At 38.8% G+C, this 24,395-nt stretch overlaps 1 protein-coding gene across 3 annotated transcripts in view; it reads left to right on the top strand.

The window, feature by feature from the left end:
• DCLK1 (doublecortin like kinase 1) overlaps positions 1-24,395 on the top strand; it is a 240,238-nt gene that overhangs the window by 194,156 nt on the left and 21,687 nt on the right. For all 3 annotated transcript variants that reach the window (XM_065051779.1, XM_005511996.4, XM_065051788.1), the window contains 8 exons: positions 1,255-1,363; positions 6,264-6,321; positions 7,089-7,208; positions 13,471-13,617; positions 18,702-18,835; positions 19,522-19,599; positions 20,239-20,335; positions 22,186-22,266. In XM_065051779.1, the coding sequence (XP_064907851.1) occupies positions 1,255-1,363; positions 6,264-6,321; positions 7,089-7,208; positions 13,471-13,617; positions 18,702-18,835; positions 19,522-19,599; positions 20,239-20,335; positions 22,186-22,266 (824 nt within the window). The remainder of the gene's footprint in view (positions 1-1,254; positions 1,364-6,263; positions 6,322-7,088; positions 7,209-13,470; positions 13,618-18,701; positions 18,836-19,521; positions 19,600-20,238; positions 20,336-22,185; positions 22,267-24,395) is intronic.

Raw genomic sequence — 24,395 nt, 5'->3', positions numbered from 1 at the left:
GACTCTCCTTGAGCAGACTTGTCAGCCTTAGCAAACCAATTAGGTTCACTCGGGATCAGATTTGATCTGGACATCCCTATTCAGAGGTGTTTTTGTTGCAGGATACTTCAGGTATTAGTTCTGCAGGTGACATAGTGCTGATGAGATTATTTTACTAAATTTTTGTCTCGTCTGTTATGGTACTAAAGACCATACTGTATCCTGGGTCTTTACTCAGAAATGGTTAGTCTCACACTCTACTAAGGCCTTGAGCAAGTTGGCTAAGGGATAGTGTCTTCTCCAGTACTGCCAGTTCACACGCACATATACGTTAAGTGTGTGTATATGCTCCTGTCCAACAGTAACTCTTCAAGCTGCCTGCAAGTTCAGGCAAACTCCAGCCTCATGTATTGTAACACTCACTTCTAATACTGAACTGGAACAAAGAACAGATAAAGATAGAGTTAAAAATGCTGTCTTAAAGAGTGTCCATTCAAGTCACATTTCTGAGAGGCTTTTTTTTTTTAACGTTATGATGTTTATGTAGTAGTTTCTATCAGCTGCAGTTTACAGTCAGCTTTTAGAGGCATGTTAGGTATTTGTAACACACTATTTCAAATATGTTTAAGAATAATAGTACATGAATGAGCACTAAAACACATGAAACTACAAACTTTTCTTATGCTAAGACACTGTGTAACGCAATTTTACCTAAACATCTGGCGCCCAGGTTGCATGCGAGGTAGTATTATTGAGAACATTTGTTTAAAAACTAAATATTTAATATTGGGGGAGGGGGAGAACTGGCACTTAGCACATGAGGAGTTTTATGGATGTCTCAGTTTACAGGATGTAATAAAATAAGTGCTTGAGTGTTGGACTTCTTTGGTACATATATTTAATCATGCTGTGTCAAGGAGTTCCAGCCTGTTTTGGAGGTTGGTCTGCGCTTGTGCAGATCACAGAGGCCTTTCCATAATTAAAAAAATACAATTTTGGTTTTGTCCTGCGGGCATGTTGCAATGGGAATGGTAAACTGTGTAACACTCGAATGGTGGTATGTTTGAGCCCCCAGAAGTCTTATTTTTCATTATTGTATCTGTGTGAAACCTGTTGAGTATATACAATGTCAGCAGCATGATTTCACTGTACAGTAAGTGAGATACTGACTCTGAATGGTTTCCAGGCTCCAAAGCCCTAGACTTAAAATGCATGTTATGTGCAACATCTGTGTTTCCTTCACTAACAATAAAAATGTACTAATGATTCTTTCAGAAGTGTTGGAGGAAGGTTTCCAGGTTCCAGCATCGATAGCAGAGCGATATAAAGTTGGAAGGACTATAGGAGATGGAAATTTTGCTATTGTGAAGGAGTGTATAGAAAGGTGAGGAGGATAATAAGCATGTTACTGTAAAAGCAATCATTAATGTCATGCTTTTTCTAGATCATGTCTTTATTTGTAGAGTATAGGACATATGTAATAAGGTAATGTCTTGGTGCCAGATGGAAAAACTACATGAATGTCCTTCCATGAAAAAAGAGTGAGTCTAAGGGACAATCTATGAATTTAATTCTTTGTGGGTTTTTCTGCTGCACTCTGCATTATTTTTTTGCATTCTTTTTGTTAAATCTTTCTTTTTACACTGAAATAACCTCTTTTCTTGCAGTATATTCTTGCAACTCTCCTTTTACATTAGACCAATGAAATGTTTCACATGTAGGAACATTCTGTAAAGATGTCAGAAAGTTTTGTGTGTGTGGTGTGGTGGTGGAAAGCACAAAGAGCTGATTTCAAATCCATCTATTCTGCCATCTGACACTGAGGAGGAACCTCTTCAGCATTTAATAAAACAGGCACCTATCTCCTGCTTGCCTGCTTTATGCCATTATATGAGGTACATTCAACTTTAGGAGCCTGCACTGCAGACATCAAAATCTAACTTATTCAGCGCTCTTTACTGCTAAGAGGAGAGAACAGTCACCCTTCAAGACTGATTTTAGACATCCACTCCAGGTTAGAGAAGTCACAGGTCACCTCGAATGTCAATGTTGCTGAAAGTGTCCAGGTTGACTAGCACAGCTGTTGGTTTCTAAATTTGGTCAGGCAAGTCATGAACCAGATTTAAACTGTCTCTACGCAGTGTTAATAGTTTGAAAAAAGAAAAAAAGAAAAAAGGAGAACAAAAGACAGAAATGCTCTGAGCAGAACTGTAGATGCCTTTTGATGGTTTTGTTAAAAAATAAGAGAATATGGAGTACAGAAAGACAGAAGGTACCTCTGCGTGGAGTGATTGTAAGATTGCTCATGATAGATAGTAGCAGTGTAGAGAAGACAAAAAACTGTCAGAACTAAAGATGTCTAAAAGAAAGAACAAGAGAGATGTCAAGGACTGATAATGAAATTCCACAAGTAAAGTTTTATATCTCCTATTACCATATCATACAGAGGAGACTCTTACATAAGGCTATAACCTCACCTTTGGACTCAAAGAAAGAACTTTTGCTCTTTAGCCTCTTAGAATGTGATATTAACCCTAGAGACTAAGCTGAGATTAGATCTCATGGCAGATGATGATAAATTAACTTGGCTGGTTTTAAACTAGAGTCTCTTTGGAAAAAGACAGGTCCTGCTCTGCATCTGAAAGTCTGGCAAGTCACAGACCATGAAGACAGCTGTTGGGGAAGGGAGAAGAGTGGATTTTGTATCAGCTGACAGTGTGCTTGCAGGACTTAGCCAAAGCTCTTGTGGGGCCTTTAGAGCTCTGTCAGGGTGAGCCTGCGGTGGAACTGGTCATCTGCAGGGCGACAGCTGTTCAGATCAAACCCCAGGGTCTGAACACTAAACTGGGGGAATATGGAAACCTAAAGGAAGCAAAGCAAAACAGCATGAAAACAAGAAAGCTCTGTTAAACCCTATGGAGGGAGCATGACTGATGAAAAACACGGGTGAAAACTTATAGCTAAAAAAAGATAAAAAGGCAAGCTAAAAGTAAAGTGAGTAGTGACAGAGAGAAACATTACAAGGCAAAATAAAGGTTGAGGGTTTGATTCAGCTGAGAATGCCAGTTGTGCTGAGACAGTTCAAATGTGCTAGTGTACATTTTACAACTTTTTTCTCAAGCTGAGAAAAAAGACATGAACAAAATTAGATATAGGTCCCACCACATCTACGAATAACACTGATTACAATAGCCTTGAGAATTTAAATGAAAACTGTTTCCTGTCCTCTTGTCTATCCACCTGGTCCCAGAAGTATCCAATAACACAATATATGTAACAAATATGTGCTTAAATAACATAATTACTCCGGTATTCCCAGATACGTAGTCTTATGGTCTCTGAGCCATACCATTCCATGGATCCCGTTTATATCAGAGAGTTAATACTTTGGGAGAGCTTGAAAATTAAAGTAGAATTATTTCTTTTAGTTTCCCCATCTAAAGCAGTATACCCTTGCCATCACAATGGATGAAGGAGAAATTAAAGGCTCGGAGAGTAAATTGAAGCCAGTACATGTAAAACCCCTTCAAAAACATTCTTCACAGTCTTTCTAAGCAGAAAACACCTCACTTCAAAGTCTGATATGTCCATCATTTGCAGAGCCAGAAATGATGGGGTGATACTTGGGATAGAGGACTTTTCCACTTTCTTCTGACATACAATTCCTGTGTGCATTAGACTTCAAAGAAATAGCACCATGAGGTGTTAAGCAAGTAGGAACAGGTCTTGTTACACATCTTCACTGATCACATGGATGCTTCGTCTCGATAGTTGTGGAGACCAGCCCGTGTGCACTGTTAAACCACTCTGACGCTTCAAACGCATTCATGGGCATTTTTCTTTAACAACAAACAGTCCAAATAGAAACAAAAAAAATATCTTCAAAGCTTTCACATGGGGATTTCTAAATCCCATTCTGTGCATTTGTGAATGCATGTGCACACACACACACACACAAAAATACGTTTAATGCACACCCAAAAACAGTGAAGATAGACTTCTGTCTTCGGTGCAGTGGAAATCTCCGTGAACTTTGTAAAAGGTTAAAACAGTCAGGGAGTGTGGCACGGAGCCCTGTTATGAACTAGAGGACTAACACCATGCCCTGCATTAGTGCTGTGGGTCCAGACTTTTATCCAGCCATAATGTGTTTCCTACTTCGTGTGGCACCTTTTTATTGTTTGGGTTGAGTGATAGGTGAGAGCTGATATACCCATTTCACTGTGAGTTTCTGGCATGGCCGTACATATTTTTTGGTGAGTGTATGAGTTGCAGCGCTGCTGACAGCCTGCGGTTCTGCAGCTTTTTAGAGGAAAGGATTTGCATTATCTTAGCTTTAATTTTCTTTTTACCAAAACAAAGAGCAGTCAGAGTTGTCATCTGCTCATTACGTATCTGCTCCATCATATGCGCAATTTGTCCTGTGGTGTTATTTTATATGTGTTCATTTTTAACTTTCAGATACTTCCAAATTCTGACATTTCCTCACTAGCTCAGATTTCCCAGTGTTTTGGAGCACGTGGAGTCTCCCATGGCCAACAAAAACCATCAATTTCCTTTCTCATGACAGAAAGGAAGAATTCCTAGGGCAACCAAGCAGCTTGAAAGAGACTTCTATTGAAAGAGAGCATATTTTCTCTTAGTTTGAACGACAGATTTCTTACTTTCTAATAGTCCTTCTCCTACCTCCTCCTTCCATTCCCCAAAAATTGTGTCCATATCTCTTCTGTGCCTTCTCTGAGCTGGGACTGTAACCACCAAACAGCAGCACGGGGGAAGTGCACCCCCACTGACTGTGGCCCATTTCTGGGGACTGTAGCCTTAAACCCCTTGGTGGGGGAGTAGCGATATGAGAAGTTTTAAATTCTTCCTTGCTAAAGTCTTGAACAGCCATGCTGTACTTTTTTTTCAAAGTCATAAATGTTATCATCCAGTGAGATTTCTTTCCACAGTCTTTTAATTGATGTCTTCATACAGACTGTCTTTGCTCCCTGCTGACCTGGGAACTCAAAGAGAATGATTATTTTGAACTTTTTTCTTTTTAGGGAGGTCCCCATTTTCCCTTAAATTAACACCCAGTAGTACATGATTGCTGGAGGACGTCTCTATGCTTAGATATGACAATGATAATGCCCATTTTCCTAATTCAACGCTTTCAGTTTATGACTCACTTTGCATGTCCTACTTGACAGACTCTGCATACTTCTAGGCACGTTCATTTATCTGTTTAACTTATTATATATCAATTTATGTATCAATTTAACTATGTTTTGCTAAATAAAGAATGAAAAAAAAAATATCTCTCCATATGCTTGACAAGCTATTTTTTAGTTTATTTTTTAACCGAATATGTGTTTAAGGGCAATGTATTAGACTTCTGTAAACTCTTTAGATTTTTATTACAAAAATAAAACATTTCAGTAAGAGCTTTTTTATATATAATACCCATTCTTCATTTAACCTTAGAGTGAAACTAGAGCTTGTGTAATGAGCTTCTTGGTATCCTTCTTACAGCAAACTTTTGGTTTTGTAACTCAGTTAAGAAATGGAAGTTGATATGGTGAACTTGTCTACAACCTTAGTTTTCTATGCTAGCATTCTGTACAATAAATATCCATGTATGATAAATATTATATGGTATTAAAAAAAAAAAGAAAGAAATGTGTTCTCATCCTGAACTACTTCTTTATAATTTCTTATTGTCTCCAGAACCTTTAATATTCTGTCCCATAAACATATTTAACTCTGATAGGTATCATATACTCACAGAATACATAAAATATTATTCCAAGGATTGACTTTTTATCTTAGCAGCTGCAAATGCTGAGACAAAACAAATGACTCTTCATTTTAATTAAAAAATAGAAATATATTTTTTCCATGACTTGTATTTTTATATTTCACAGGAAACAAACCTTTTTTTTGTTTGTTTTTAGTGAGATTTGGATCTGTAAATACTATATAACATTTTTACATAAAACAGCTGAAGAAATAGCAAATAACACTAGAAAATGGAAAATATCAAGTGATTTTGTTTCAAAAACTTTGAAATGTCTTCATTAAAAAAAAAAAAAAGGTTAATACTTTTTCTCAGGCACACATATTCAATAAATATGGCTCAAGTTCACAATTCAAGACAGAATCATGCTTCATTTCTTGGCAAAACAAATACCTGAATAGAATTCTTGCCCAGACCTACTGTGCTCAAATGACAAATGTAAATTTGACTGGGAAAAATATTCAATGTGATTGAACATGCAATTTTTTCTTTTCTCTTTCCTTAGATCAACTGGTAGAGAATATGCTCTGAAAATAATCAAAAAAAGTAAATGTAGAGGAAAAGTAAGTACAAATAGATCAAATGAGACCAAGATTTTGTCTTCTTCCTGGCATGTGTTAGAATCTTTTTGGTTGAAGCCTTTGTCTGCCCTCTGGAGACCCTTGAAATAGCAGCATAAAAGACTGCAATGTGCTTTTCTAGATGGGTGTGTTGATTATCCAGTCGGTTGGTTGTGTGTGGGTACACTCACTCCCCTTGCTCTATAACCCTGTAATTATGTCCTCTAGCTTTCACAACTTCAGATGTTTTTTTTTTTTTTTTTAAAAAAAAAAACAACCAACCAACAACAACAACAAAAAAACAAACAGGAAAATAGTGCTAATAATTGTAACGACACTGGTCACTATGTCTAAGCAGTATGCCAGGTTAATCAAATTGATGTCAGTTTTGTAGTAAGTGAGTTTCTGTTAGCTTTTGAAATATATAACAAAAGATTCTCTGAGAAGATGCTGTTGTGTTTTTAAATTGAAAGATTCTGCACTGGAAAAAAAAAAACAGAAGCTTTCATATTTAACTTTTCTCTGCCTCAGAAATGTGTTTTCCTCCATTTCTTTTTCTGTGTTCTGCTCTGTTCTTCTTTCAGTTATCATACTGTTGTTGTTTCTAGATGTTTTCCTTCCATGTTGCTGGAGGTGACGTCTGTTACCTATTTAAAAAACCCCAAAGAGTCAATGCAGGTCCCAATTCTCTCTGCACTTTTCTCCGTACAATGGAGGTGAAAGTTTTTCCCACCAACCCATAGTTATCAAAGATTTATTTTGTGTGGCAGGAACACATGATCCAGAACGAGGTATCTATTTTAAGGAGAGTCAAGCATCCCAATATTGTGCTTCTGATTGAGGAGATGGACATGCCAACTGAGTTGTACCTTGTCATGGAACTCGTAAAGGTGAGTATTTTGGAGATAAGCTGCTTGCTAAGAATTGTTTCAACTATACTAAGAAATTTCATTGATACTGAAGCTGACTAAAAGTCATAGAATCATAGAATAATTTTAAATTGAAATAATACCTAAAGATAGTCTTGTCCAGCACTCTACTGAAAGATATTTAACCCACTGTAAGATATTTTTGTAGCTCTCAAATATTTCTAATATTTATATGGCTTTCTGCGATCAGCACTCAGAAGTGCTCAATGGATAGTACTTTGGAGATCACCAGTTTTAATTTGCCCTGCAAAAGTATTGTCTATAAAAAGTTTTCTCTGAAAAAAAAGCATCTGCCTTGAGATGAACTCAAAATACACCCGGTGTAAATAGCTGTAAATACCATCCTTCAAAATTGTATATTCTTTGATAAAATAGAGTTTAATTAAATTCTATTAATTTATGTTACATTTAAATGATATTACCTGTCTTTTTTATCTGCTGATTTATATTTACACCTTGTCAGGCTTTCCTCCTTGCTAATAACCTAAATTTAAGGAGAAGGGGGGGAAGTGAAAGAGGAAAACCTGCTATTTATAGCAGGGTTCTATTCTGAAAAGTGTGTTTGCGAATGCAGCATTTTATATTTGGGATGCTATTTATTTCTTCATAGTAACTGTGATGGAATTACATATTAAAACTGGATTATGAAACTCAGACCAGGTCATCTCTTGCCCCTATACTGTCAACAGTGCAGTGCATGAAGTATGAATTTAGCTCTTGATTCTGGTACTGAGACACAAGTATGTCACTGTGCATAAAAGGTGGTAGAAATACATTTGGGTAAATTGTCCAAATTAGGGCAGAAAAACACAGAGAACATTTTGTCTTCCACACTTACTTTAACAGAATGCACCTGTTTTTTCACATTCACTGGTGGCATTAGTGATTCTACTTCCTTCCTCAGCCATTCCATGAGAAGGGATCTTTCCAGCAGCCCCTTCCATTTCTGTATCTGGATGAGCACATTCTCCTGAGGCAGCCTATCATGCTTACACTCGGGAAATCCACAGTTTTACGTGTTTCAGGACAAAGGTTCCAATAAAGCTGTGCAGCAACAGCAATTGTGTTCAGGCCTGTTGTCTGTGCATGCTCAACATTTGTGAGCAAATAAGGCACTCTGCACACTGGCACCCCACCCAAGTTTCTTCCACTTCTCTTAAAGTGTGGTCACCTTCGGTAGACACCCTCTGTATCCGTGGTTAGAAACAGGCACCACGAGAGGTTGTGAGAGAAAGCCCTTTTGGCAGAAAGGATTGTTAACTGCTTTACTTTGGTTTTAGGTGGAGATCAGGGGATGCTCTTAATGCAGGCACCTCTTTGAGATATTAGACAAGATGATCTGAGGTCCAAGTGTTTTTTAAATAACTTCTAAATCTCTGGGCTGGAATAGGAAAGCAAGGAGAATTAAATATTTTGTGTTTCATTCCATTATCCCCCGTGCTCTGTGGCAGCAGTGGTGACACAAGCTGTATTCGCACTGCAGCACTGGGAGGTTGTCAAATGAGGCCCATGGGTGGATGGCCACAGATTTTCTCTGTCCTTGTGGCAGGCTAGGACTGCCTTGTTATCCATGAGAAGCTCAAGTCATGAGCTACATCTTAAGAGATGGCAACATTGTCTTCCTAGGTTTGAGCCTGCCAGATGAACTACTTGGCTTGGGTGGTGCTGTGGAACTCATAGTCCCACTAACCCTACTGTCCACTACCTCCAAGCTCTGAGGAAGCACAGTGAGACATACTGGTGGCAAGAAGCTGACAGGGTACCCAGCATCCCCATTTTGTCTCTGTGGCGATGCTAAATCCAAAGAAAAATGCAAAATACTGGCACTCTTTCACACCACAAGTCCCTTTGTGTAACCAGTCCCATAAGAGTTTCCCCACCTTCTTCATAGTCATAGCCCTCTCTTGCACTCGGGAGTGTAAAGTGAAATAGCACAGCTTCAGATCAGATGCCATGAGCCATCTAACACTATTTTAATCATGATTACTGCTTTTCTCTATGATAAGTGAACTCACTCTGAGATCCATGCTACTGTATGTTTTTTCTGGTGTCCATGAGAGACTGTTCAAAGGTACCTCAATACTCTGGCACAGCATTGTAATCTAATGTAGACACAGCTTAAGCCTGCAGTGACAAATCCTTCATACCAGCCCCATGAGGTGTGCTAAGAAGTAAAAGCTGTGCCTTGTCTAACGCACCAAGGTGTAAGCACATAGTTGGTTTTGTGGGTGCAACTTGCTGTGCTATTCATTGAAAAATGTTCAAGCTGTGGTATTTGATGGATTTTTAATCCAAGTCCTACTCGTTTAAATAAGAAAGGAGGGGACCGAAAACTCTTACAAAATAACTAGCCTAAGACATGTATATAAAGAAAACCATCCATTATATTCACTTTCTGGCAAAAATCTGTTTCCTTACCCTCTTTCTTCTTTATTCTCTGGGATTGCTGCACATACTAAGATATTTATGCTTTAAGTTATCCTATAGAATGGCTTTATAGACATCTCTGTAGTTTAGATATCCTAGAGAGCACTGGTTTAATGTTCTTTACTTTTGTGTGGAATAATAGAAGAAATTTAGAAGAAATATCCTGGGAAGTCAACTTTGTTTCTTTGTAACAAACATCTGTTCCTTAATATTTAATTGGGAGAAAAAGCCTTGTTGTACTGTATGGGCAACAGGAAAAGTATTTCTGGAAGAACATTAATTGTTAATTCACCAATTGCTGACTGGTACCATTTCATAGCGTCCACTGTTAGAATTGATTAACCATCTGCTATTGACTGACTTTTGAAGACCTGACTTTAAATCAAACTCACAGACAGGAAAGAAACTCAAGGAGAAAAGGCTTGGTACTGCAGAGCACGGTTTCAGTTAATACCACCCTGCATTAATTGGCAGTAACATGTTTGACATAAGTGGCTGCTGCAAATACTGCCCTCACCTCATGGCAGATAGGCCATTCATTGCTTTGTAAAGTGTAAGAAAAAGCACTTCATAAATACAAATATAAACACATTGCAAGTGGTGCTTGTAAAAGGAAGCAAGGACCTGGTTTCTGGCACATTGCCTTTTTACACAGCGAAACAAAATTGTTATTCAAACCTAACAGGGGTTTGGCCAATTTAACAAGCAAGATTTATTGCAGAGTTTCCTTTACTGCTCCAGGATATGATTTCACTTTTGCAGAAGAAAAGAGAGATTATATCATTTACATAACAAGGTAATAAATAAATAATTGGTTACTGTACTTCCAAGTATACTTCCTCATGTGCACAGATGATAAAAACTGCATTCAGATGTTACTGGTCCCATTTCACTCCAGAACAGGGGATTTAAGACTGAAATGTCATCCTGAACTCACCCCTTGTGCTGGAATAAATGATAGTGACCTGCTGTGTGAATTGGCTAAGCAGAACCTTGCAGGTTAAAGTGCTCTTCAGGGAAAGGGAAGGCTGAAAACAATTCTGCCTGATAAAGCTGTCAGCTCTGTTAACCCTTTCCAGGATATCACCTCTCTTCTAACTGCAGAGAATCCCACAGACTGAATATATACTTTATTTTCTTAGCAGCCTACCTGGTAAGACACTTTGCCAAGTAAAGTAGGCTGCCGAACTGCAGAAGATGATTCTGCTTTGAATTGTCTTGTCCGTCGGTTTGTGTGCTGTGCAGCCTCTATCTCTTTCTGAGTTTAGGTTTCCCTCTCATGTGAACATTTTTTCTTTTTCTTCTGACTTTAGGCAGAAATTTTCCTTTCTCTTTTTAAAGTTCAGCTTCTTTCCTTCTCACCCCTCACATCTTAGCACAGGCTGTTTTCTTTGTTTGGAGGCAGATCCTTTGCTGATGTTATTGACACTTCTCCTGAGCATCTGGAACATATTAGATAGGACCAAAGATCGCTCTAATCCACTACCTCATGTTAAAAAGCAGCTGGTACAGGGGCTTCACAGGAAGGAGCTTAGGGAAGATAGATTATTTATCCCACGTATTTTGCCACATGCTGATATCTAATACTTAGGGATCAGATAATGCCATGAAGTACATTGTATTGTACTTTTGCCAAATATTTGACCTTTCTCTCTAATCCTCTATCTGGTTTTGCTTGGCCTTTTCTTCATCCTTTTCCTTGACACTATGTATCTTGGTGCATCTTGATCAGTCACCAGCGAGAGCAAGAGGTTTTAATGTGGTCCAGATTTGACAATGGTTGGCTGTAAGCAGTTTCCAAAGCTGGGGGTTTGCATCAACAGTGGGAATAAAACTGCACTGGCAGATTTCAGCTGCACCTCAACAATGTAATATTTTTAATAGTTTGTTTGGTTCTTTTTAAAAACAAGTAATGTCTGTTTTCTCGGGTTTGACTCTTTGGTCATTGTCTTTTCCTACCTTTTTCTCTGCAGCCATGATTCCTGGAAGAATGCTTTTTTTTCTTTCTTCTCCATCGTCCTTTCTCTTAGTGAAAACAGTGTTTACTGTGGAATTGAGGCTGTTGATACAATCATGAGAGTTACCAAAGCTGGGATTCTTCTGTTGACTTCAGAAAATACCAACCTTTCCTTTAAAATAGTCTCCTGTGATATATTTATTTTTCTAGATGTTTTGACTGAAGCAGGGATTTTTTTTTCATTGTTTTTTTCAGAATTATCATTTCCCTCCTTTTTTTTTTTTTTTTTTTCTTTTCGTCTGTGTTTCCTTTATGATGCTGTTTTGATTTTGGCCATAGGCCCAATACCTCTGAGCAGTATCTCTCAAAAGATGTTTGTTTTTTCCGCTGCTCTGTTAAGCTTCCTCCCTAATCTCTTCTTCAAACTTATTTTTTGGTCTTTCTCTAAGCACTTACATGTTCTTCTTCCCACTTGCCAGCTCAGCTCTAGAAATACAGTCCAAATGTCATGGCTGCCTCAGATCCTGGTGAAGGTCATTTAAACTTTGAGGACTTCCATTCAATTTTCTCTTCCTTTCCTTTCCTTTCCTTTCCTTTCCTTTCCTTTCCTTTCCTTTCCTTTCCTTTCCTTTCCTTTCCTTTCCTTTCCTTTCCTTTCCTTTCCTTTCCTTTCCTTTCCTTTCCTTTCCTTTCCTTTCCTTTCCTTTCCTTTCCTTTCCTTTCCTTTCCTTCCTTTCCTTTCCTTTCCTTTCCCTTCTTTCCTTCTCTCCTCCTTTCCTTCCTTCCTTTCCTTCCTTTCCTTCCTTTCTCTCTCTTTCTTTCTTTCTCTTTCTCTTTCTCTTTCTCTTTCTCTTTCTCTTTCTCTTTCTCTTTCTCTTTCTCTTTCTCTTTCTCTTTCTCTTTCTCTTTCCCTTTCCCTTTCCCTTTCCCTTTCCCTTTCCCTTTCCTTTTCCCTTTCCCTTTCCCTTTCCCTTTCCCTTTCCCTTCCTTCCTTCCTTTCCTTCCTTTCCTTCCTTTCCTTCCTTTCCTTCCTTTCCTTCGTTTCCTTCCTTTCCCTCTTTATTGTTTTTCTTTCACTGTCAGTAGCATTTGACTGAATTAGACAGCACAATCAACTGGAAATGGCACAAGCTACCATCTGTATTTGTAGCTGTGGTGAAATATTACTGGTAATTCTCAAGTGTCTTCCACTATGACTGCCTGACATATATACTGGAAAGTTCTTCAGTATTAGCTGCAAGAAGCATCACACTACAAAAAGCTTCATATCCTATGTAGAGAAAGTGGTTTCTGAATTCCACGTTTTCAGAGTTTTATGAGATGGGAACATATTTTTAAAATACGCAAGCAGTGATGACAGATTTCTGGGTTGAGTTTTTCTCAGAATTCCTTCATTTTTCCAGAGTTCAGTCGGACTTCAGGCAAAAATTTGATGTCAGCCTGTTTGTGATTATAATAAAGAATGGCAAGTATTGGTACATGGCATCATGACAGGCAAGTATGTAGGCATGCCAGAAAATTGCAACCGGGGCTCTGAACACACAGGCTGGCAAGGTCTGGACATGGTACAAAAGCAGCAGCAGGTGGAAACAGTTTGCAGTAGTGACTCCAGCCTCTTGGCTGACCAACTAAGCCATGACAAATGGCTCTGAATTACTGATATGTTCAGCTGCCATTATGGGGAATGTCATCACAGTACCAGTAGTTTATAGCTGCAAGGAAACTGTGCTGCTCCTCCCTCCTCCTCCTTCTGTATAAATGATGCTACTTAATCTTCCCTAAATTTTTCAGTCATTTCACAAGCAATATTGCTTATATGCCATGGTCATTTTGCTCCAGGGAGGAGATCTTTTTGATGCTATTACTTCCACCAACAAATACACAGAGCGGGATGCCAGTGGGATGCTTTACAATCTGGCCAGTGCCATCAAATATCTTCACAGCCTGAACATTGTCCACAGGGATATCAAGCCGGAGAATCTACTGGTAAGTGAAGATTCAGCTTTCAGTATTGTTGATGACTTGGGAGTGTGTGAGAGAGGGTCTGCGCTTCTCCCTCCTTCCACACACTCACCAAGTTTATTTCAGTCTTTTAAGTCATTGGTCTTTTAATTTTAACTTTAGCATTGTAAAGCTTTCCTAATAATAACAGCTATCACAAAAAGTACAGTACAGTAAGCCGGTATGTCTAGACTGTTCCCCAGGACCCAGTGGCTGAGTTGTTCCAGTGATCACTAGAAGTGACCTTTGCGTAAACTGAATAATAATTTCGAGCTTCTCATAAATACAAAGATACTCTGTTCTCAATAGACTATTCTGGACTTCTGCAGCTGCCTAAGTAATTAGCAGCAGTTCAGTTTTACAAACGTGGTGGGTGTAAATGTTGTGTCCTAATCATGTAGTACATCAGAGCACAACCAGGAAGAGGCTTTGGTGTCCTGTATTTCCCCGCTGCATCTCCCAAATAATCCTATAGCACATTTTATTAAGCCACTTTCTCAAATAGACAGCCTAACTCTTCTTTTTTTGGGCTGAATCTGTATGAAGCCTATCCACTGAAGAAAATGAAAAGCATACCCTGGCAATTAATTAGTCCTTCTTCTGAGAATTCTGCACTCTTGAATGCAGCAATTGTGTTCTCCAACTGACACAGTTTTATTTCCTCTGAGAAATTAATTTCTCCTGATTATTCCACTGTTCTCTGACTTTTCACAAATTTGCTGTCATGCTCCAGCATCAAGACATTCTGATTTTCCATATATTCTGCAACCATAAATCAATGTTTAAGATACCTAGAATATCAGTTCTCTCAGCTGTGTGCTCTCTGTCATGACTTAGTGCATTTAGTCCTGCTCAACACTGAAGATGCTTTACATGAAAGTTGACTCAAGTACATCTTACTAAACTTCCAGAGAGAGGGCTTTTTAAAGTTGAGGTTCTTCTATGGCAGGTGCCTTTGTAGTTCTGGGTGAGGAAGTAGCCTGCCCTCATTTGCCAGAAACTGCTAAAAAACGTTGGGTAGAAGATTTCCCAGACGCTAACGATTGATATTCCTTTTGCAGCTCTTGTGCTGGTGTTCATTGGTGGCTGCCTGCAAAAATTACAGCAATCACATGCCAGGATTCATTAATGCTGTGACTTGGAGTGTGCAGGAAGGTCTTGGTCTGGGACAAGGCTTGCCCTGCTGCTGTCTTGACATGTCTCTAAATGCCTAAAGTCTGCCAACAATAGAGTTAAGCTTTAGGGGGAAGAGAGAAAGGTAGACAGGAGGTGGGGGCAACAGGGAGAGAATTAGTTTTCCCTGCCCAACTGTTTGTGGTAATTAGCCACTACCAGGAATGCTCACACTCTTTGTATTGTAGCTGAATTGTTTCTGAGTGATTTTTCCAGTGGTGTGCTTAGGGAAAGGTCCTATGTTGGTATTGATACTCAGCAGTGAGGATGAAGCACTTAACCTTTTGCAGCATCCTAACTCTCAAAAGCCAGCATTTGATTCACAAATTATATTAATTCTCTCAGGTTTATCAGGTCCTTGGAAGAAACTAATGCTTTTTTAGAAGAGTGCTTGGGAAACACTCACCCGAGTTCTGACACTGTCTCTGACATTGGCTCTGTGCCCTTAGTGTCTCTTGACCATTGTACTTTTAGCTTCTTCTCTGTCAAATTGGTTGGATAGGTCCTTGTATCACAAGATTGCAATTAGGGTTATTTTTGTGGAATTTATTAAAAATATGCAAAATTACATTTGGGCCTTAGCCTTTCTGTTGCTAAAGTCCTTCTGCTTGCCTTCTGTAGCCTGCCTTGTGCTTGCAACTCTGTAACCCTTCACCCAAATGGTCATAGCAGTGTTTTTCCCTTGTTGTGATGATGCTTTCACACCACTAAAATCATGGTCTTGCACCTGCAAAACCCGGTAGTGTCATTACAGCAGGTTCTCCTGGCCAGCAGTGTGAGAATCAGCCCTTTCCCCCCACCCTTTTCCTATGCATGGGTTGTAGCTTTAAGTTTAGGGGAGCCTATAAAAGACCTACCCAAAGCAGAGCAACTAACCAGGGTTGCAGTATCTGATCCAGTTAATACAGGCCCCAAGGTTAACAGCCCTGTTAGCAGGAAAAAACAACAGGAAGGATGAGCAAGGCCTGGCAAAAGCTATAGAGTTACTACAGGAAAAACAGGGGGACTGAAGTGGAACATGCTGTTTCGGAGAGGGCACCCAGGGGAGGATGCTCATCTGGAGCCTCCTTATTGCATCTCTTCTTGGCTCCTAGGAGAGCTTTCACTTTGACCTTCCTCTTACTCTCCTTTGTTTTTTCCTTTTCCCCAAAAGTAACTTTCATGCTTAGAGTTAATGTGTGCATTCAGCTATAGACCCTGATAATAAATCTTTGTGTGTGTGAACCTGTCTCAATGTCCTACGTGCAACACCAGGTATTTCTGTAGGTGCTTAAATATTCCTTATTATCCTTCAAAGCATCCAAAGCCCAGTTAACAGTCAACTGCACAAGAGTTTAGAGTATGCTCAATACCTGTGACTTTTTAGTGTTTTCTTTGTTCTCTAGAGAGTGTCTTCCATGTTTTAATTGGAACATTTTTCATAATTGCTGCTATTTAGCACGTTTATTTTGTCAAGTCATGGGATGTCTTTATAGCCATATAATAAACCCTAGAGAACAACTTCTCTGACTGTTGCCATCTGCACTGATCACAAGAGCAGCTTAGAAAATACTGACAGTCTTTATAGTAATAGGATACATATGGTGGCACACAATTATGTGTGGCTGCATTCAATTAGTGTTGTACAATTACACAGTTTTATTGCTTAGTTAAAACAGTGAAAGCACTACATAGTGGGCAATTTGCACTAATCCCCATTTCTTTAATTGCCCTTCAGTATTTAAATGCAGTGGAACATATATAGTGCTTTTCTGAATAACAGGACTGTTAAACTATCTTTCACATTCCTTGACTGGCAAGTAACAATGGGCTCCTTTTTATATAGACTAATAACAGGGTGGGGGAAAGTTACTTTCTTCAGTTTTACAAGTCAACTGAAGTAGTTTTCCAAGGAAAGTAATTCCTGGAAACAGATGAGGCAAAATACTAGAAAATACACAGTACCAAACCTTCTGCATTGGTAAATATTGCTGAACAAGCCTCTTCTGTAATTAATTTTTAGGATTTATGAGTCATACAAGGTGAGGTCTGTTGAAGGAAGGAGCTTATGAACGTTCACTAGGTTAACACAACTCAGAGAGGGCTTTGTAAAAGATAACCATATGAAACAGAATATGAGATGCTAATTAGACTGGATTCAGCTCTTGATGTCTAAGTGCACACTTTACATTTTTCAGCAAGTGAATATTTAAACCTCTACTCTCTAGCCTTTAATTAAAACTGTTGTTGAAATTAGATTTATTACTACAATTTCAGAGAGCACTTTCTTTAGTTTCAGGAACCAGATGTATTTAACAATCTGTGTTTTTAATAAAACCATAATTGCTTTATTCCCAGTGCTTTTCTTTAAGCCTATCTTTTTTTTTGGTGAAATAGCAGAGAAATGTGAATACATATCAAATTGCTGGTCCCCTTAAAAATCGTGTTGTATTATTAAAAATAACATAAAAAATAAAAGAATTTTGTGTATTCTGAGTGTCTGCTTATGGCTGTATCACCTGGTAGCAAGGATTCAGGGCAGACAGGGCTTTTCTCTCTAGACAGGACTAACATTAACAAAGTAGAAACTTCGGGGGGGCTGTATAATATAACTGATTGCTACGAGCTATAGTAGATCTGTAGCAAACAGTAGTGAGAGACTTCAAGATTTCAGTTTTGCACCAAATTAACTGTTCAAGAGTCTATTGTAGGATTTATTTCATTTTTGTAAGAACAAATCTAGGATTTTCCTCTGCAAACAACTGTAGATAAATGTGATTTCTGATGTAGGAGCAGCTGATCAAGATGGGTATTAAGGTATTTCGTTTTTTATTGTGAAGTATGGTATTTTCTAGTTTTGCTGGGTGTTACAGCTGATATTCGTTACGATACCACTGTTGGTGAGCTAGGCTGCATGGACCTTGTGTGCTTTGTGATGCATATATATTTTAGGAAGACTTCCTGTAGACTGTTCCCATTTTTTAAGGTGCTGTTATGGCAAACAGCTTTAAATTGCATCACAAACAATTTCAAAATGGAAGCAGAACACAAACCAGCAGTTGGATTAAAGAAAGACTCATAGTCTAGTGTTTAATTAAATCTTTTTATTTTAAGCATTTTTTTGGGCATATATTCAGTGTTTGCAGGTTTGGGTTTTTCTTTCGCATTGAGCCAGCTTTTAATATTGTGTATTTTTTACTGGACTTTCTAGCTTATTCTTATGTGTATGTCTTAATCTCCTTTAATCTCCCTTTGCACCCATAAAAAGATCCTGTTGCTGCTGTGGAGACTGTGTTTTAAGAGAAGATTTTCATATGAACTTATTAACAGCCCTACCTCTGTCCCTTGATGATGTTGGTCTCGTACCACTATGACACTGACTGGTGTTGAACAGTCATCCAAGGAGAGGACAGTGTTTCTGGGTGCAATAATCTGGCCAGATTTGTACCTTGTGACTTCAATACATGGAGAAGACTCTGTTGTTGCTTTCAGTGCAGCCACTGTTGAATTATCTAAGCAGCTGAAATCCCTGTGTGAGCCTCCAAGATCTGTATGAGTAAAATAAAAAACAAAACAAAACAAAACAAACCCTGTACTGTGAATTGTCTGTCAATGGGAAGTTAACCTAGGAACATCACTGCTGGAAGGCTAGACCTTTGTTTCCAGGCTTTAGCTTCTAGCAAGCTTAAATATTTCCTTTGTTGGCCAGGTAGTGAAATCTTTCCCAAACACCCTGAGTGCATTCAAAGGAAGTTGTCCTAATTGTCCGTGAATTTTCAAAGCGTGCAGAGAACTTTGTTGTAGGCAAGGAAGAGAAAAAAGACTGTAAATTAGAAGGAACAGTTCAGGCAGTTAGTAAATTATATAGTTACTTTGATGGTACTGTGTTAAACCTTTGAATTTTTTTCCCAATTTAGGTTTACGAACACCAAGATGGAAGCAAGTCTCTGAAGTTAGGAGACTTTGGCCTAGCAACAATTGTGGATGGACCTCTTTATACTGTTTGTGGGACCCCAACATATGTAGCTCCAGAAATCATTGCTGAAACTGGGTAAACCACTTCTAGTGATGATTCATTGATGTGTAAACAGTGAAGCATCTTCTCACCAGTGTGCCAGATAGGAGTTCTTGCAATTAAGATTTTTGTGATGCCTTTGCTTGGGTATGATGCAGAATCATGACTCACAGAACAATTTAGTTGGAAGGGACCTCTGGAGGGTATCTTATCCAAACCAGCTCAGAGCTGAGCCAATTTTGGAGTTATATTAGGTTCCTCTGCCAGTTGTTGGCCTCAAACTTCTCAGTTTAACACTGAGTTACTAACTAGCCATTTGCAGATTACAATAAAAGTGATTCTTAAGCTGTGCCTAGAAACTGCTAACTGCCATTTACTTACTTTTATTTCTTTATCACACACTGTCCGCTTCTGATTAGTTCCGTGGAGTAAATACCGGCTGCCTTGAACAGCCTGTGTCACCTTTGCAGGCTTCATGTTGGTAGGCGTCACTAACTCAGGAATACAGAACACCCTCTGTGCACTCCGGCATTCTGATCCGATATGCGCTTAAGATGTAAAAGTAAAAACAAATTGAAAGCAGAGTTAAAATCAGTAGGTAGGACAAAGAGAAAGTTCAGATGAGAATATATAAGAAATTATTAAGAATTCTGAAAAATTTTATTCTTGAACGGTAGTCCATGGGAGCTGAATGTCTCTAACCCTGTCTCTCACACTTCTAGATATGGCTTGAAGGTGGACATCTGGGCAGCGGGTGTGATCACTTACATCCTGCTCTGTGGTTTCCCTCCGTTCCGTGGGTATGGACTGATCTATTCAACCATCTTTGTTCTGGGAATTGGTCCCTATGCTGCTTGTGCATTAAGCACAGAGATTCCCACTGGAAAAAATTCTCTGCTCGTAGGGTTTGTTTTTTCCCATGCTTTGCATAGTAATTTATGCAAACCCCATAAATGTCTGTGATTTTACTGTAAAATTTCTGTCTCATGTTTGTTTGTTTTAGTTTAAACTTCATTACATTACAAAACAAGAGCCTCCATTACGGGTTCTGGGTGCCTTTGCCTGATGCTTAAAATACACAGTGAAATAAGCATCTTCATTCATGGACCAAATACGACATATTTTGTGGTCGGTAAAAGGTAATCAAAATGTAAGCCACTTAATAAAGACGTGTCAGATCTCTTCGTCCCCTCAAAGCAAAGTTGTTGACAATCCTAAAGGCAAGCAGGTTACCTCAGAAAGAATGCACCAAATGCACTTTGGTTTATGATCTCCCTATTCACACCCATGGTTGCATGCTTGGGGGGAATCAACAGCTTCCAAAAGCATACTAAGGAATGGCCAATTAAAAGCAATTTCAAGAAGCCTATTGAAACTAGATCTGGAAATAATTTCTTTGTGGGTTTTGTTGTTGTTTTTGTTTGGTTTTTACTTTACAGAAGTGGAGATGACCAAGAAGTGCTTTTTGATCAGATTTTGATGGGACAGGTGGATTTTCCATCTCCATATTGGGACAATGTTTCTGACTCTGCAAAGGTGGGGTTTATAGTTGATGATACTTTCTTCTCCAGTGTTATTTCCAGTGCTAGTATCTAATGAATGTTGTTCTTTCACAGTGATAGGTCTTGCACGTATACCTCAGTGACATTTGATATGTCTCACACATCTCCTGCTACACTTATAAACTCCTCTGGGTCACCAAGTATGTTGTCGTTTGATCACTGTCTGTCTGTTAGACTCCAGGTGGTTCTGTAATGGACCCCATCTCTATATGGTGCCTCACACAACAGAGACATCAGCAGTCTTTACTGATCAAGAAAAAATTTAAGTAACTTTGCTTGACCTACACTTCCCAGCTTGAAAGCTCCCTGGGACTGTGCTTTCTGTGTACCTGCGATGGGGACCAGGTAGCAACCTGGAGCCTTTGAATATTATATAATAACATTATAGAGATGCTGTTTCCCCTTATTAATCCCATTAGATTATATGTCTGTTGTTTCGTTCTGTCAAAGAACCAGACTCATAGGCCTCACATTGCCTGTAAGTCATTATTGTTGTCGGTGTGGTATGAAATGGAGACTTCTTCTGCCCACCAGTTCATGGGCCGTAGCCTCTTGGCACATGACACGAGAGGTAGAGCGTGAGGTGTGCTAAGGCAGATATAGTGCATGTCAGATACAGATACTGACAGAGTTCATTATACTTGCAGAGCTGATGCTTTTTAACTCTCATTAGTACACTGGAGCAGGAACTTAACTCTCAGATTTTCTAGGGATCCAGCGTTCACCATAGAGATAATACATATGTGTATGTTAAAATTTAAAAAAGCCAAAACCATAACACTAATCATATGGTCATCCTGTAGATAAGTGTTTAACTTCTGCCAGCTTACTGCTGTAGCCTGTGAGGCAAATCTGTTTTTTTCAGTGTGACAGTGTTTAATTAATCACCAAAAAAAAATGAAATTTGAAGGCGGATGCAAGTGCTGAAAGTAGCATTCTATATTCTGAATGTTCATTCTTCAGAGAGTTACATTCTGCTTTTACAGATATGTGGAGAATTACCAAGGCTAGTGTTTTAGCCTGTTAACTAAAGAGATTATTGAATGAGATACAGTCGCAGAGTCGGAAGATGTCTTCTAAACCATATCATAGTGTTGTAGCAGGCTTTATTTCATAGCATCATTAATGAGAATTTTCAAGTCCTTTGCCAAATGTGTTCTCCTGTGAAACTCTTTCTTCCAAATAGTCTAAAATTTCTGTATTCAAGCATTGGCCTATTCATTTAACTTCTACTTGTTACTAAGAATTATTAACTGTGGTCTTTGGTGACATCACTTTATTTGCTGTCATACTGCCATCCTATTTTCTGTGCACTTGATTCACTGGTGGAATTAGATATATGTGTATTTACATGCTAGTTGAAAACTATGTGATTGCAGAGGAAATCAGGGGATGAAAGATAATGATTCTAAGTATTGGGGGGTTTTGCATCTTCTATGGCTTGTATACAAGAGCTTGAAGTAAAATTCTGGATTTTCCTGCAGAGAAATTGGCATTTTCTTAATGGGAAACTAACCTAATTTCATGTGACCATCTGTTTTGTACATTATGTGTTAAGTGCTTTTCTCTTAAACAGTGACTACAGAACTGTAACTCAGAACTGTCCTCTAGCTTTTCAAGGTACTGTCAGATATTGATTTAAAAGTTCAGCTTGACGTTCAGCAGTTCATAGTTGTTCTGGTTTTTAATAATCTTAACATATTTCTGCAGTTGGTAGTTCACTCTCTCTTTGAGCATCTGTTGAAGAGCACTTCAATGAATTAAATCTGTTGATTTGTTCTTTAAAAATGTTCTTTAAATTTGACCCAGTATTCTGTTTCTCAGGAGCTTATCACAATGATGCTTCAAGTAGATCTAGATCTGCGATTCTCAGCCTTGCAAGTTCTTGAGCATCCTTGGGTTAATGTAAGTATTTTCAGGCTTGTAGATGCTGCTTGTAACTTGGCACCTTTGAGCTCTTTTCTGTCAAGTCCTTTCTATGCCCTTTCGGAGCCGGCACATTCTAAAAATGCCACAGATTTAGCTGGAAATAAACTGAGTTACAAGCTGTTTTGTTATATTGCGTGTACCTTGGAGTGTTCACTATTTTATGCATGCTCAGCTACATTTTCTCTGAAAAATTTTGGGCCAGGTTTTCAATGTATCTCAGCCACACTTGAAAAATGTATATCTCTAACAATCAGCTTGTGGGTTCAGTGACACATTTTGCTCTCCCAAAATCAGACGGACTCAAAAATCTGACGGTCATTAAGAGCTATTGAAATAGAGTCCATAGTGTTAAGTCTACTGTGTTCAGCATGAAACAGGGAAACCTTAGAATCATATTTAGCTTCTGACATTGAAATCTAAGTATATTTATGTGCAGCCATAAGAAGAAATAATGTTTCACTTTGTTTGTTGCAAGTTTGAGTGTACAGACCTCCCTAGGACACTATTTTGTCCCTCAGTTAACAGATCCCTCAGCTGCTGTATCCAAAAGATTTTTCTCACTAAAACTCTATTCTAAAAATTAAAATATATAGTAAACTCAAATGTTAATCTTTTTTTTTTTTTTTTGATAGCATTCTCCATATAACCCAGCATAGTGGTGATCACTTAAGTGTTTACAAAGTATACCCTTTAGTCCTGCAGGCTTCCTTATTACCCAAACCTTTTCTTTTTTTTTTATTGTAAGTGCACTTATCATGCACAGCACTTTTGCCATGTACAAAGACTGCAAGGGTCCATAACAATGCTGAAAATATTTTCATTTTTAAGATGACACTCAAGCAGCTGAAATATTAATTTTCCTTGGTGCCAGGCGCTGTCCTTGGACATGGTGTTCTGTCACAATTTATAATGACTTTTGGTGGCTGAGGTGTCTCTCTGTCTCCACGGGAAGACAGGTGGGGATTTCTGGAGTGTTGCTGAGGAAGAGATGGAGGTGACTGATCAGGAGCCGCAGGGCAGTGTCAGTCTGCACACTGCTGCTGAGGTTATTAAACCATCACTTGTTTACACCACAGAAGGATGTGGTCACTAATCCTCCTCTTTTCCTGAAAAATGCATTGGAGCTGTTAATCCTCTCCCCAGACACCTTTTTAATTTTTTTTTCTTCAGTTACACCACAATGTTTTTTAGGAAGCCATTTTAGTAAGATGTGTTGAGAGCTGCAGCTCTCTGTCAGTAACGTGATGGTGATGGTGCGCAGGTGACGTGACAATCTGCTCCCTGCCCTTGCCAGCGCCTGCTGATGAGGAAGGACAGGGAAACAGGCTGTGGATTAACATCTTCCAGCACTCCAGAGCTTCAGTAATCAAAGCTGAGCTCTGGTTACTGAAGGGTCCTGGAAAATTATGGGGTTTCTGTGCAACAAGTTAAAACATGGAGTCCTTTGCTGGAGGATTCTGTAGAGGCCAAGTATAAATGGATTCAAAAGGGAGCTGGATACATTTTTGGAGGATCAGCTCATTGGTACCTATTAAAGATGGTGGTCTGGATAAATCTTTTGGCTCACAAAGTTCTGAAGTGCTTGATTGGCAGAAACTGGAGGATACACCAGGGAAAGTTCCAAGATCTACTTGGCTTCCTTAAATGTAGCATTTCTTAAACAGTGACTACAATGCACTGTAGGAAACAGGATACTGTGTTCAATACACCTTTGGTCTTGCTCTGCTGCACTGTTCATAGTTTTATCCTGATTATAATTATTTGCAATCAAAACCTGCAGCAGTTCTGTCTATAAATAAGTGAAGCAAATATCCCGTCCACAGGTCTGTAATTTCTTCTTTTCTGTCCAACTACTGCTCTTAGCAACTGAGACAGATCAGTATTTTGTCTTCAGCAACATGCTAATGCCAGTTCATAACGGAGATCAAAACCTCTTTTGAATTCTCCTATGTATCTTCCAGATATTTTTTCTGGAAGGAGAATGGTTAGCGCTGGGACCAGTTCAGGAAAGTGCTTGAACACATTCCAAACATCGCTTCTATTTCAAGACATCACACATGGAAATGCTTAATACTAGGCATAAAATTAACTTGATGGCACTAAAA

The sequence above is a fragment of the Columba livia genome, chromosome 1, assembly GCF_036013475.1.
Source record: "Columba livia isolate bColLiv1 breed racing homer chromosome 1, bColLiv1.pat.W.v2, whole genome shotgun sequence".
NCBI lineage: Eukaryota > Metazoa > Chordata > Aves > Columbiformes > Columbidae > Columba > Columba livia.
This window is presented reverse-complemented; position numbering and strand designations above follow the sequence as displayed.